Source organism: Leptodactylus fuscus, chromosome 3, assembly GCF_031893055.1.
Source record: "Leptodactylus fuscus isolate aLepFus1 chromosome 3, aLepFus1.hap2, whole genome shotgun sequence".
Classification (NCBI taxonomy): Eukaryota; Metazoa; Chordata; class Amphibia; order Anura; family Leptodactylidae; genus Leptodactylus; species Leptodactylus fuscus.
This window is the reverse complement of record NC_134267.1, coordinates 89,445,664-89,461,334: the sequence shown is the minus strand read 5'-3', so window position 1 is coordinate 89,461,334 and position 15,671 is coordinate 89,445,664. Positions and strand designations below refer to the sequence as shown.

General features: G+C 39.3%; 1 protein-coding gene across 2 annotated transcripts in view; it reads right to left on the bottom strand.

Annotated features, from left to right (window-relative positions):
- Positions 1-755: 755 nt before the first annotated feature.
- Positions 756-15,671, bottom strand: part of MAP7 (microtubule associated protein 7) — an 88,709-nt gene continuing 73,793 nt past the window's right edge. The window contains exons 12-19 of one of the 2 annotated variants that reach the window (XM_075267934.1): positions 9,995-10,172; positions 9,661-9,853; positions 9,155-9,235; positions 8,968-9,018; positions 8,353-8,404; positions 6,560-6,683; positions 6,265-6,461; positions 756-2,187 (exon numbers count right to left, since the gene is read on the bottom strand). In XM_075267934.1, coding sequence (XP_075124035.1) covers positions 2,177-2,187; positions 6,265-6,461; positions 6,560-6,683; positions 8,353-8,404; positions 8,968-9,018; positions 9,155-9,235; positions 9,661-9,853; positions 9,995-10,172 — 887 coding nt within the window. In that variant the 3' untranslated portion in view covers positions 756-2,176. Of the gene's footprint in view, positions 2,188-6,264; positions 6,462-6,547; positions 6,684-8,352; positions 8,405-8,967; positions 9,019-9,154; positions 9,236-9,660; positions 9,854-9,994; positions 10,173-15,671 lie in introns of those variants that run through there. The other variant, XM_075267935.1, reaches the window with a different exon arrangement.

The following is a 15,671-nucleotide window of genomic DNA, read 5'->3' as shown; positions in this document are numbered from 1 at the left end:
GCGGTTTTAGAAATCACAGCATGTCAGTTATTCCTACGGAAATGCCGGCGGTTTCCTCATAGTTATAATATGAACCCTGCAAACTTTCTGTGAAAAGCGCTGCAGGGAAAAAAACAAGGTGCGTTGCCAGCATAGTTTTTCCTGCAGTGCTTTTTTGCAGCGGGACGCTACGTGTGACCTTAGACTAAGGGTAAGGCCCAACATTGCAGAAAAGCTGCTTTTTTGTCTCAGATTTTCTTGCAGTTTTTTTGAACAAATGTCAAAAGTGTCTTGGAAAATAAAAGGGAACTATAAGGGAAACACTTTGACTCAAAATACCACAGCAAAATCGCCAACAAAAATAACAGCATTTCTGCAATGTGGGGCCTTAAGGTACAACTCCACTCAAAATACATGTGTTGTCTAGGATTAGGAACCATTTTCTTAGTGGCTTTCCACCCTAACCGCATCTTCCAGACACATCACATTCTTCCTTGTTATTTATTATAACTTCAGTGTACTTCTCTTTTAGGAATAGATTTTGATATGTTCTACCTTTGTGTTTTATAACTGTTTTATTACTTTGCATTTTTTTTTTTTTTTACTTAATACACTGTAAGATTAAATATTGATATGGTCATACTGTGAACCTGTGGAAAATTTCATGAGTTATTAAATATTAAACTGGAAACTTCTTGTTTTTAAGTCGGCATATACTCTATTCTCCTCGTGAAACACATAAGCCACCGAGAGAAATAAAAAGACGTTAAAAATCATTTAAAATTTCTTCAAACATTTTTATTAATTAATGACATGCTATATAGAATAAAAGAAATAAAAACTACATGATTTAAGCATTAAATATAATGTCTATGTACATGAAAAAGGACAAACAATAGCCAAACCAAATTCAGTCTATGACACTGTGTAAAAAGTGAACCCAATTATACCTTCATTGTAGCATTCCCCCAAATTATTGTTCTATATTAGAATGTAGCTTTTTCTTTTAATAGTGTACAAACCCTGTAGCCAAAACAGTGTTCTAAGCTCAAGGGGCCCAATTCTAATGCTAAAATGTCCTCTTAAGGTGCGGTTTCAGATGTATGTCATCATAGACCTAAGAGGTATTTTTAACAACCAGTATTGGGGACCCACTGGGCTCGAAATTTAGAATAGTTCACCTGTCTGAATGCTTTCATTTAAAACGTATACATAAATTACTGTGATTTTTTTCATAAAAAAGTGCACATTTATAGACCTTCAGGCAAAAGACATAACCACAACGTTCATGAGAAAATGTGTGTGAAGAAAGACACCATAACCAACAAAAAAAATGAAGATAAATTAATAATAGTTCAGTGTTCTCTTTTGCTCTGAAACGAGCAAAGTTATACTAATTCCTTCTTCCTTCCCACCCATAAATGTATAGAATCTTCCATTTGTGTATAAGAATTTAGTAAGGCAAAAAACATCTATAGTCAAGCAGACATAATTACAATATAGATACTATTTTTTTTCTTCTTTTAAACTTTCGTTATTGTACAACAAATATTCAAGTATGGTAAAAATCAGGTATAATTTACTTTGTGGATATGGGGGGGGGTCAAACAATAAAAATGCATAAAATCATAGGAACTGCTAAATTTGTCACTTCTATTTATTAATCAATTACTTTCCAGTTGATGAGATGGTTAATTACATGTCGGAAAACCTGATACAGTAGCCTATACATTAAAGCCCCTTTAAATGGAGTTCTCAGCAATAATATTTAAACCAATTGGTTTAAATGGCACCACTCCCTAGCCCTACATGTAGAGCTATGAGGGTATTTTCAAGTATTAAACATATACAGTGTAAAAGATTATCAGGTTAAACAATTACGTTTAAAACTGGACAGTCCTGAAAAAGTCCCACAATCTACCTCAATGCATCCTGGTTTTTCTTCCATTCAGGTAGGTAAAACTTTAGAATGCAATGTGTGTGCAAAAAGCAGCATTTTACAGAAAAGGCTGTTTAATGCACTCTTACCATGAAGGTCCGTCTGTATTACCATAAAGCAGCAGTCTGGTAGCCGGTAATAGTGAAAGTTTTCCTTCTGAGTATGAAATATCCCAAAAATTCAAAAAACAAAATTCTTTAATTTTCAATCGAATCCCTGGGGCTTTAAGGATGACTTCTAAACCTCAGCTTCGGATGTTCAGATGACCTCTAGGGATAAAAACATAACATTATGTGCAAACAAATCACAAAGAAGTGCTTCATAGAGTAGTCCAGTTACTTGTTACCCACTCAAAGCAATAACGCTGTTTACGATAGGTTCACACTAGCATTAGTCTCTCCGGTCTGCATGGTGACCTGAAAGTTGGGGACACTAGGAATAGAATTTTAGGAGGGACCAACATTTTCATGTCATTGGTGATATTATGATCTTCATTGCAGAAATGTTTTGACACAGGAAGGTCCATTCTCTGTTCTCTAATGTATGGCGATGTGAGTTTATCCTCATTCTGAGCTTCTGACCGGTCTATCCAACATACAGATTTTAAGTGGAACATTTGGTGCACATTATTAACCCCTTAAGGACCAGGCCATTTTTTGGTTTCGCATTTTCGTTTTTCCCTCCTCACATTTCAAGAGCCATAACTTTTTCATTTTTCAGTTCACAGAGTCACATGATGGCTTATGGTTTGCGGGACAAATTGTACTTTGTAATGGCACCATTCAATATGCTGTGCAATGTACTGGGAAGCTGGAAAAAAAATCAGAATGAGGTGCAATTGGAGAAAAAATGCATTTGCGCCATTTTCTTATGGGTTTAATTTTTACAGCGTTCACTGTTTGGTACAAATGACATGTTACCTATGTTCTACGTGTCAGTACGAACGCGGTGATACCAAATTTATATAGTATTTGAAATGTTTTGATACTTTTAAAAAAATGATAAACTTTGCAAAATAGAAAAAAAAAATTGTGTCATCATGTTCTAACACCTGTAACTTTTTCATATTTCCATGTATGGAGCTGGTTGTGGTGTCTTTTTATGATCACTTTTTATTAAATTTTTTATAGGAGGCAAAGTGTTGAAAAAAACGCTTTTTGGCGGTTTTTATTTTTTTTTCCGCTACGCCGTTCGCAGTACGGGATAAATGTTTTAATATTCTAATAGTTCAGGCATTTTGGAGCGCGGGGATACCTAATATGTTTATGTTTAATGTTCTTTAATTACTTTTATAGCTAATCTAGGGAAAGGGGGGTGATTTGAACTTTTATATTTTTTTTATTTTTTTAATACTTTTAAAAACTTTTTTCTTGTTATACATTTATGATCAGACCCCTTAGGTACCTTGAAACCTAGGGGGTCTGATCACTCATATTATTCACTGCAATACTACAGTATTGCAGTGAATAGCAGAATCCCAGCACTTCTATTAGACGATGCCTCTGGCATCGTCTAATAGATCTAGTGCAGAGACAAGCCTGGAAGCCTTCAATAGGCTTCCGGCTGTCATAGCAACCGATCACCGCCCTCATGTGACGTTCAGGAGGGCGGCGATCGGCAAAACATGGCGGCGCCCGTGCCGCCGGCGCTGTTTACACACTGCGGTCACATTTGACCGCAGTGTGTAAAGGGTTAACAGCAGCGATCGGCTCGGGCACCGACCGCTGCTGTTAGTGGCAGGTCCTGGCTGTATTATACAGCCGTCATCTGCCCTGTATGGAGCGAGCTCAGCGTGTGAGCTCGCTCCATACATCCCCATGCGACCCATGACGTACAGTTACGTCAAGGGTCGCTAAGGGGTTAAATATCACCAATAACATGAAAATTTTGGTCCTAAGAGGGAATTTTAAATCTAGGAAGAACAGACGGATTTAAGAGTATAAGCTGATGACCTTATTTAACACTCTGGAGAATGCGATGAACATCTCACATGGGTTCATGGCATCCTACAGAAATCACTGAACTGAGACAGCCATAAATCCACTCTGTGACCTGATAAGAACCTGGGAACTGTCGAATTGTTTATTATATATATATATATATATATATATATATATATATATATATATATATACACACCAATAAGCCTCTTCCCCCCACCCTCGTAAAATTCTATTCCTAGTGTCCTGCTGTAAATAAATATGCAGCCTTCAGAAATTGTTTTTAGATATATCTGAAGAAGCAGCCGAGAGCTTTGAAACGTTATAATCATTAAAAAAGGTATTAACTACTGAAGACTTTCAAGTCTTTTGGTTTTTTATATATCTCTGTAATATGGAAGTAACATTGATAAATGGAAAATTTTCTTTCCTTGTCGAGTCAAATAATGTCTTCAGGGTAAAATACATGTATTATTTACCATCCTTTAAAGGAGTTCTATCACTCAAAAAAGGCTGTCACTCGGTGCACGGAGAAGGCTAATTAAATATAATAAAAACTGACTTATTCAAAGACTACTGAGGAAATTTACATACAAAAGGTAGGTGTGGAATAGCCTTTCTAAAGGCTATGCAAGTATGTGCTTATCTAAAAATGACTTTTCCCAAAGATAGAGCTCCTTTAAGCAACATTCAAACGTATGCAAATTTTTCTAAGCAAAACTGAAAATTTGTGAACCATACTATTCCAATGCATAGTGAGTCTCTTTCCATCGGTATGTTCTGAAAACAATGACAACCAGAATGTCACATGCTCCAATATTTATTACATGATCACTATATTTATATTTATATATATATAGTTATATTTATCCCAAAACACCCGCCCCACCCACCCCCACCTCCCCATATAGCAGTCACCAACGAAGAGGAAGATGAGACTCCACGGACTGTTATACCCCAAACCAACCGCCCTGCCCCACCCCACCTCCAACCCCCCCCATATAGCAGTCACCAACGAAGAGGAAGATGAGACTCCATGGACTGTTATAACCGAACCCCCCCCCCCATACCCACCACCCACCCAACCCAACTCCCCCCCCACCCCCACCCACTTTACTAGCTTTGGCAATGCCAAATACCTATTCCGACGTGCCAATAAAGCATTTTTTGATTTGATTTGATCACTAACTTTTCATTTAATAGAACGTGATGCTAGACCAAAATGTAACGCTGAAACACAAATCTTTTTGTTGCAGCTTTACTTGCAGTTATTTGATTCAAAGCCAAGAATGGCTTCAAATGGAATGTGAAATATATAGGAAGTTCTTATACTTCTACTTTCTGATCAACCAACTCCTGGTTTTGGCTCAAAACATCAAAATCTTTAACAACAAAGAAAAAACCTGCATTTCCACAATGTGGGGCTAGGTTACAGAATGCAGCTTTAAAAAAACAAAACAAAAAAAACCCCTAAAATGCTGCGTTTTTTGTTGTGTATTTCCCTTATTAAATATATAGGGAAAACACAAGTTGTTCTGCAGGATTTTTATATATGACCCTATGCATAAAGGAATTACCATATATACTTGAGTATAAGCCGACCCGACTATAAGCTGAGGCCCCTAATTTTACCACAAAAAACTGGGAAAACTTATTGACTCGAGTATAAGCCTAGGGGGGAAAATGCAGCAGCTACTGGAAAATTTCAAAAATTAAAAAGGAGTTTTTGGGAGCAGTAGATGCTGGGGAAGGGGAGGGGGTGTTTTCGTTGTCTGTCTGCCCCTTCCTTGAGCTTGAGGACTGGGTTTTTTGTTCCTCCACTTGGAATTCAGCCTGGCTGAATATAGGGTACCTACAGTGCTCCTATTAACCGCTTCCTGATGGAACAGGAGCACAGCAGATCCCCTATATTCAGTAGACCGGGCACTTTCAGACACAGGGATACCTAATGTGTATGTGTTTCACAGTCATTTTCTACTTTTATATGTATTCTAGGGAAAGGAGGGATTTAGAACTTTATTTTTTTACGCATTTCTTTTTTTTTTTTTTTTTTTTTTTACTATTTTGTGGAAGATTCTATACCTTACTATTACAGCTGGTCATAGACCCCTCCCCCCCCCCCCCCAAAAAAAAAAAAAAAAAAAAAAAAATATATATATTATTGTTGATTGACTCAAGTATAAACCGAGGGGGGCTTTTTCAGCACAAAGACTGTGCTGAAAAATTCGGCTTATACTGGAGTATATATGTTAAGTCAGTTACCCTACATATTTGGCGATTCTTTTTTCTGGTTCTATAAATGCCTTTACCCTCATATTTCAGATCATTTGTCAGTTATTGCTGTTAATACAAACACTACAAAATACAGAAGATCTTTTTATTTGACATTTATCATTATTATTCTACCTGCTGTCTGTGGGGTTTGTACATTATCAACTTCAAAGGCGAGAAGGGGATTCAGAGGTGGAAGGTCTTCAATGCTGTTTCCTTCATTGTTTAGAGAATCGAGTTTCATTGGTTTCGATCCAACTGGCAAATTTATGATCTCTTCAAAATTGTTGTTCGCCATACGTAAACCATTTTCATTTGGTTGTTTCTCTGTGCTAAAAGCCATAAAGATATATTAAGTCAAATACATAAAACTCAACAGAAAGAAATTGTACATATTAAATAGCAATAGATTGAGAACATCATCATTTACCTGTCTACAGAAAAAGTTACAATCCTTGGTGATGGCTTCCCCGATTCTCCATTTTGAGGGGTTTCTACATTGCTCTGGAGAAATTCTGATGTCTGCTCCTCTTTTAAGGGGTTGGGTGTAATAGCTAGGGACAGAATGTTTAGATTAATATAACAATTATATAAACAAATATCTAATTATATATACCCTTACATCTAAATGCATGCTAGCGTCTTACTGTATTTGGTCAGTAAAGCACTAACTTGCATCCAAAAAACACTGCAGATTTTTGATCACCTTTAATAAATAAGAATTGATCAAACACAGTGAGTAACCCCATAAAATACTACTGAAAAGTCAACTCACCAAAAATAAACCTCCGAAGAATAGCGACACATAAATATGCCCTAATAAAATTTGCCCTAACTGGTGCCAATGAAAACTTAGTCATCCTGCAAGAAATATGTCCTTGTACAGATGACGAAAAATATCAGTTCTGGCCCTCAGAAAAAAACTTTGACCATTAAAATAAATGTATTTTAAATATAAAATTGTGTTACTGTGCAAACGTAGTTAAATGCAAATAAATCTGTGTGAATTAAGAACTAATGTAATTGTACCGATCCACAGAATAAAATATGTCACTAACCCCACACAGTGAATGACAAAATAAATAGAGTGGTTCATGACTGGTCACGTTCTCTTCAAAAATAATGGTTAAAAAGTGGTATGTACCCCAAACAAATGAATGAAAACACTAATTCTACAAATAAACGAGCCCTCACAACACAGCTAAGTTGATGGGAAAATGAAAGTGTTATGGTTCTCAAAATATGTCGCAGCTAAATGATTTTTTTTGGGGAAAAGTAAAAACCCTACATAAATTAGGTATCAGAGTAACATAAACATGTTGTTTAGATGGCAAAATGAATAATGTAGAACTGAATGCGGTCTTAAAAAAAAAAAAAAAAAAATCTGCGTATTCTAAATCCCACAATATACACTGCAGCCAGTAACACCCCAAACAAAATTACTCCTCCTACTTATTATACCCCTGGATGAATACCCTAAAAAGGTGACGTTTCTGAATTTGGGTCAATTCTCAAGAGTCTCCATTGTACTGGTCCTTCTGGGACTTTGCAAAAGCGACATGATGATGAAAAAAATATTCCAGTAAAATTTGCATTCGTAAAGCCAAATTTCATATCTACATTTCTGCCCCCTGGCATGTGCCCAAACAGCAGTGTATGACCTAGCACGGAGTACTGCTGTACTCAGAGGAAAACTGTGTTACAAATGTTGGGTGCTTTTCTCTCATATTCCTCATGAAAATGATCTCTTTTGGGCTAAAATTACACATTATTGAGAATACATACTATTTCTTAATTTTAATAGCCCAATGACAAGAAATTCTGTGAAACATCCGTGGGTTGAAAATAATCACTACACCCCTGTCTTCCTTGAGGGGTGAAGTTTCCACTACCTTGGCACTTTATGGGGCCCCAAAAAATCAGCCCAAACCTTGCTCTTTCCCTTCTGAGCATTGCTGTACTCTATAACAAATGTTTAATACACTGCGGGGGTCTTTTTCTTCCATTACCATCTGTGAAAATGAAAAAATAGCAATATATTCTAGCATTTTTTTTTTTTATCACCACCTTGATCTTGCTTTAATTCCTATGTAACACCTAAAGACTTAAAGCTGTTGGAAAGGCCAGAACTGGCTGTGGCAGCGAGGGGCGAAGCTTTTCAACTACATTTCATAGATGTGTTACATGCTGGTGGCTGGAATAGATCACATAAATAAGAAATACCTGCATTTTCCACTGGTTTAGGAAGCTCTCCATTTTTCTGAACATTGGACTGCTGAAAAAAAAAAGAAGACATTTTCATTTGATTTGGTAGTTTGAAGAGCATAAAAGGGTTAAATATTAATTTTATGCCAACCTTTGGCTAAGTTTTCACAGTGACCTTTCACTCCATGTGTTGAAATCAATCTAAGCTAGCTATGTCTGTTGTCTAGTGCTGTTCTTAGTAAAACGTGAGTCAGTGTTTTTGGTATATGTCAGGGGTATTCGGTAAGCAAGCACAATATAGTTCATGTATGCATGCCGCATATGGGATCACAATTCTGATTGGACAGTGTCAGTCCTATTGGATGGAACTTGGTTGTATATTGTACAGCCTGATACTATTAATCCATTAGTCACTGTGACGTCGCTCTAGAAATTTCACGCATATGCCAGGCATCACGAGTGTCTGTTATTCTATTTGGCCAAACTGTGCCTACCTCAAGCGGTATTTAAAAATTGAGTTGAGATCTCCGTAGTGAAATTCTACCATAACAGTTTAAGAAAATGACCTAAGATTTACATTTGGCCAGTTTGTGCAGATTTGTGGGGTTTTTCTATCAGAGTTTCCACAAATACCTTGTCTCCAGTTTCACTGCGTCTTGTTCTCTTCATGATCTCTTCCAGCCTCTGCATATAACATAATAGTAGATCAGAAAGTGGATTCCATTAAAAAAAAAAAAACACAGCATAAAGTATCAGTATTTTACACAACATGAAGCTTTACAGTATAATATATAATAGCTATTATAATATTATAGTTTACCTTCTTCCTCTCTGAACGCTCCTGCTCTTCTTTTTGGAAATGTTTTTCTCGTTCTAGCCTAATGCGGTCAGCTTCTTCTTTCTAGATTGTTTAGAATAACAGGAATTTGTTATCATTCACAAGGTTTATTTTTCTTTATTTTATTTCATAAAGGCCATACATATAAGTGCAGCTGAACCCAACTTTTTTCAAAGCTTTTGCTTTCAACGACCTTTCAAGAAATGTCTGTCTTATTTGCCTTTCTATAGAGAGTACAGCCACATATGGGTGAACCAAGCATGTATGTGTATTGGATGGGGGGAGGGGGTTTGGTTAGTGGTGTATGGCCACCTTTTACAAATCTGAAGGGTAATAACAGAACAACCAGTAAATGGAAATCTATATATGCCACCACAAAGATGGACATAGGCATATACTGGTGAAAGACTTGTCCTTGACAACTAAAACAGATATAAATAATGTCATAGCTGTAAGGTAAAGAATTGTTCCACACAAACACAACATACTTGCTTCTGGAGACGTTCTGCTTCCTCACGCTCTCTCAGCTCCTTTTCTTCTGCTTGTTGTTTCTGCAACCTTTCCTTCTCCTGACGCTCCAATTCCTCTTTCTCTTTTCGTTCTGCCTCTTGTCTTTTTGCCTCCTGCTCTCGACGGGTTTTTTCCATAGCTTGTTTTTGAGTTATTTCCTCCTTTTTCCTTCTGTAAATATGTCCTCATATATTACTAACATTTATATTCCACAAATAATTTCACATCCCTCAAAATAAAAGTATAAACTATACAGTATAAAATGACTGACTATTCACATCAACCCAAATGTGTCTGGCAATTAGACTTTACCGTTCTTCTTCTTCTCTTTCTCTCTTCTCTTCCTCTTCCCGCTCTCTTTGTTCTCGAGCCATCCGTCTCTTTTCAGCCAGAATTCTGGTTGCTTCCTCTGGGTCATTGGTTCCAGCAAATGTCTTGCTTGTCACACTAGGTGATGCGAGAACTGGTGTCGATGGCAAGGATGCTGGCTCTTAGATTTAAGATAGAAAATCAGTATTATATGAATTGCTTTGAATTGACTTCTAACCATTAGAAAAGCAGAATATTTGGTGCATTCACTTGTCCAATTTTAGGAAATAAAGGTTATTGTCATAAAAGTTGTACAATTTTCCAATATACTTTCTGTATCATTTCCTCACGGTTTTCTAGATCTCCACTTGCTGTCATTCATTCTGCTTACTTCCAGTGGATAAAGACTAGGGCTGGGAGAATGTGACCCAATTAACAATGAACAATTATTTTAGAATAGTCCATCGTTTATATGCCACACCCACTATTTGTATGTCACATCGAATTTTGGTTTTGGCAATCCTGATTGGATAGTGTAGAGATATGATGGTCATGAGTCCATGATCATGTGACTAACACACTAACAAGCCGTGAACTGATCTATTCATCACATGACTATGGACTATCAGATAACCATGGTCTGGTTTTTATCTACTGGAAGTAAAGAAATTAATTGTCATACAAAGTATGATGAAAAACTGTATAACTTTCCATTAATCATACAATAACATTTATTAGTTGAAACTGAACCTTTTTTTGTGTGCTTGACTTATTCGCAGCTACATACGCTGTGGTTGGCAATGGTACTGCAAGCTCAGTCATACTGACTTGAACTGAGATTAAATGTTCTGCAAGCTCAGTCCTATTGGATTGAATTGGTCTCTCTGTTGTCTAAGGCGACCAATAGGAATATCCAAACCAACAATATTATGTTCCATGATGGGGCCCCAGAAATTAATCTTGTAGGCCATGTTCCCCCATGTGCAGATCTGGACAACAGTTATCACCCCATAATATATTTGTTAAGCAGCTGCCATACACCTCTGGCACAGTTTATACTGCGAGAACAGGGCGAATACAACAAATTCTGGCTGACACCGAACATCAGGTCATTGAGGGAACCAACCAAAAATGACATGATCTGCAGAAACACATCAAATGTCTATTGATACAGCAGCGTAACAAGTTCATCTATAAAAAAAAGAAAAAAAAAAAAAGAAATTCTGAACTATAATACCACAATCAAAATCTGGAACATGGCTCTCCTTGTAATCATCATAAGAACAAGAAGACAGCATCAATCAACAATATGAGACCTGAAGCTTATGAAGTTAGACACAACAATAATATTTTTTGTTCTGAGCAGTACATTAAGATAACTCACTCATTCTCATCAAACTGGAAAAAATGTCTTAATTTCTTAAGTGGAAGTACATTCATTGTCCATGAAAAACCTTTTTGGCTATTCACTTCTAAACTTGGGTATTCATATGAATTTGCTCAGGAAACAGTAAGTGGAATATTCGGACCCTTCCAGATAGTACTCCGCAATACCCCACTCTGAATACCGGTGACAAGAGGTCCTGGTGCCCCCTCCTACTTCCATTACTCTTGTACATCTTTCACTGTGTTTCCAAACACTGCAGCACCTGTGGAGATCACAATACTGTGCAGGTTCCTCAGCAAGCTCTAAAATGAGATCAATATTGTTTCCTACTCTATAGCAAGCACATAGGCTGACACTATGGTATGTATTGTGTTCACTTCATTCATATACACTGCACGTGCCCTAACACTGCCTTCTCCGACATGCAATGCTAAAGGTGAATTTGTAACGCATGTGTTATACACAATTTAATCCTAAAAATATTAGAACTTGCCTTGGACTCCTCTACTATGCCTGCTCTGAAAGTTTTTAGCCCCAATGTGGGACAGAAGACACCCTGTTTCCCCGAAACAGGGTGTCTTAAATTAATTTTTGCTCCCAAAAGTGTGCTACGTCTTATTTTCAGGGGATGTCTTATTTTTTTTTCAATGAAGAAGAATTCACATTTATTGCTGAACAAAAAAATGAACATTCCTGAGTGCACTGTTATGCCCCATATTATATCCTACAGTGGCCCCTGTTCACAGTAATATGCCCCATAGTGGCCCCTGCACACAGTATTATCCCCATAGTGGCCCCTGCACACAGTATTATCCCCATAGTGACCCCTGCACACAGTATTATGCCCCATAGTGGCCCCTGCACACAGTATTATGTCCCATAGTGACCCCTGCACACAGTATTATGTCCCATAGTGACCCCTGAACACAGTAATATGCCCCATAGTGGCCCCTGCACACAGTATTATGCCCCATAGTGACCCATGCACACAGTATTATACCCCATAGTGGTCCCTGCACACACTATTATGTCCCATAGTGGCCCTTGCACACAGTGTTATTCCCCATAGTGGCCCCTGCACACAGTATTATGTCCCATAGTGGCCCTTGCACACAGTGTTATTCCCCATAGTGGCCCCTGCACACAGTATTATTCCCCATAGTGGCCCCTACACACAGTATTATTCCCCATAGTGGCCCCTACACACAGTATTATTTCCCACTGTGGACACACATGAACAAATATTATACTTGGGGCTCTTTTCATACCCCAGAGTATAATAATCAGAGACCCAGGGGGGATACCAACATAAAAAAAACACTGTTACTTACTAGAGATGAGCGAACAGTGTTCTATCGAACTCATGTTCGATCGGATATTAGGCTGTTCGGCATGTTCGAATCGAATCGAACACCGCGTGGTAAAGTGCGCCATTACTCGATTCCCCTCCCACCTTCCCTGGCGCCTTTTTTGCTCCAATAACAGCGCTGGGTAGGTGGGACAGGAACTACGACACCGGTGACGTTGAAAAAAGTAGGCAAAACCCATTGGCTGCCGAAAACATGTGACCTCTAATTTAAAAGAACAGCGACGCCCAGCTTCGCGTCATTCTGAGCTTGCAATTCACCGAGGACGGAGGTTTCCGTCCAGCTAGCTAGGGCTTAGATTCTGGGTAGGCAGGGACAGGCTAGGATAGGAAGGAGAAGACAACCAACAGCTCTTGTAAGAGCTAAATTCCAGGGAGAAGCTTGTCAGTGTAACGTGGCACTGACGGGCTCAATCGCCGCAACCCAGCTTTCCCAGGATCCTGAATGGAATACACTGTCAGTGTATTCCCGTATACCCGATATATACCCCGATACTCGTTCCAACGGTGTGCCCCCCCACCTTCACCCCAGAAATACCCTGCAAGTCCCCTAGCAATAGAATTGGGGCTATATACACCCACAATTTTTACTACTGGTATACAGTGCCATTGTCTGACTGGGAATTCAAAGAATATATTGGGAATACAAATACCCTCATTTCTTGCTACTGCCATATAGTGCCAGTTTCTGACTGGTAATTCAAAGAATATATTGGGGTTACGTGCACCCACAATTTTTACTACTGGTATACAGTGCCATTGTCTGACTGGGAATTCAAAGAATATATTGGGGTTATAAATACCCTCATTTCTTGCTACTGCCATATAGTGCCAGTTTCTGACTGGTAATTCAAAGAATATATTGGGGTTACGTGCACCCACAATTTTTACTACTGGTATACAGTGCCATTGTCTGACTGGGAATTCAAAGAGTATATTGGGAATACAAATACCCTCATTTCTTGCTACTGCCATATAGTGCCAGTTTCTGACTGGGAATTCAAAGAATATATTGGGGTTACGTGCACCCACAATTTTTACTACTGGTATACAGTGCCATTGTCTGACTGGGAATTCAAAGAGTATATTGGGAATACAAATACCCTCATTTCTTGCTACTGCCATATAGTGCCAGTTTCTGACTGGGAATTCAAAGAATATATTGGGGTTACGTGCACCCACAATTTTTACTACTGGTATACAGTGCCATTGTCTGACTGGGAATTCAAAGAATATATTGGGGTTATAAATACCCTCATTTCTTGCTACTGCCATATAGTGCCAGTTTCTGACTGGTAATTCAAAGAATATATTGGGGTTACGTGCACCCACAATTTTTACTACTGGTATACAGTGCCATTGTCTGACTGGGAATTCAAAGAGTATATTGGGAATACAAATACCCTCATTTCTTGCTACTGCCATATAGTGCCAGTTTCTGACTGGGAATTCAAAGAATATATTGGGGTTACGTGCACCCACAATTTTTACTACTGGTATACAGTGCCATTGTCTGACTGGGAATTCAAAGAATATATTGGGAATACAAATACCCTCATTTCTTGCTACTGCCATATAGTGCCAGTTTCTGACTGGTAATTCAAAGAATATATTGGGGTTACGTGCACCCACAATTTTTACTACTGGTATACAGTGCCATTGTCTGACTGGGAATTCAAAGAGTATATTGGGAATACAAATACCCTCATTTCTTGCTACTGCCATATAGTGCCAGTTTCTGACTGGGAATTCAAAGAATATATTGGGGTTACGTGCACCCACAATTTTTACTACTGGTATACAGTGCCAATTTCTAACTAGGAATTCAAAATGCGCAAGGCTCCCGGAAAGGGACGTGGACGAGGCCGTGGGCGAGGTCGGGGGAATGGTTCTGGGGAGCAAGGTAGCAGTGAAGCCACAGGGCGTCCCGTGCCTACTCCTGTGGGGCAGCAAGCATTGCGCCACTCCACAGTGCCAGGGTTGCTTGCCACATTAACTAAACTGCAGGGTACAAACCTTAGTAGGCCCGAGAACCAGGAACAGGTCTTGCAATGGCTGTCAGAGAACGCTTACAGCACATTGTCCAGCAGCCAGTCAGACTCTGCCTCCTCTCCTCCTATTACCCAACAGTCTTGTCTTCCTTCCTCCCAAAATTCCGAAGCTTTACAGAACAATAACCCAAACTGTCCCTGCTCCCCAGAGCTGTTCTCCGCTCCTTTCATTGTCCCTCAACCTGCCTCTCCACGTCACGATTCCACGAACCTAACAGAGGAGCATCTGTGTCCAGATGCTCAAACACTAGAGTCTCCTCCATCTCCGTTCGATTTGGTGGTGGATGACCAGCAACCCACCCTCATCGACGATGATGTGACGCAGTTGCCGTCAGGGCATCCAGTTGACCGGCGCATTGTGCGGGAGGAGGAGATGAGACAGGAGTTGGAAGAGGAAGTGGTGGATGATGAGGACACTGACCCGACCTGGACAGGGGGGATGTCAAGCGGGGAAAGTAGTGTGGATGTTGAGGCAGGTGCAGCACCAAAAAGGGTAGCTAGAGGCAGAGGCAGAGGTCAGCAGCTTAGGCGAAGCCAGGCCACACCCGGAATCTCCCAAGATGTTCCAGTTCGTACCCAGCCCCGAAAAACTCCCACCTCGAGGGCACGTTTCTCGAAGGTGTGGAGTTTTTTCAAGGAATGCGCCGAGGACAGATATAGTGTTGTCTGCACAATTTGCCTCTCGAAATTGATTAGGGGCTCTGAGAAGAGCAACCTGTCCACCACTTCAATGCGCCGTCATTTGGAATCCAAGCACTGGAATCAGTGGCAGGCAGCAACGGCAGGACAAAGGCCGCCTGCCGTTCACGCCACTGCCACTGCCTCTGCCTCTGCCACTGCCACTGCTGACTGTGCTGGCGATGCACTCCAGAGGAC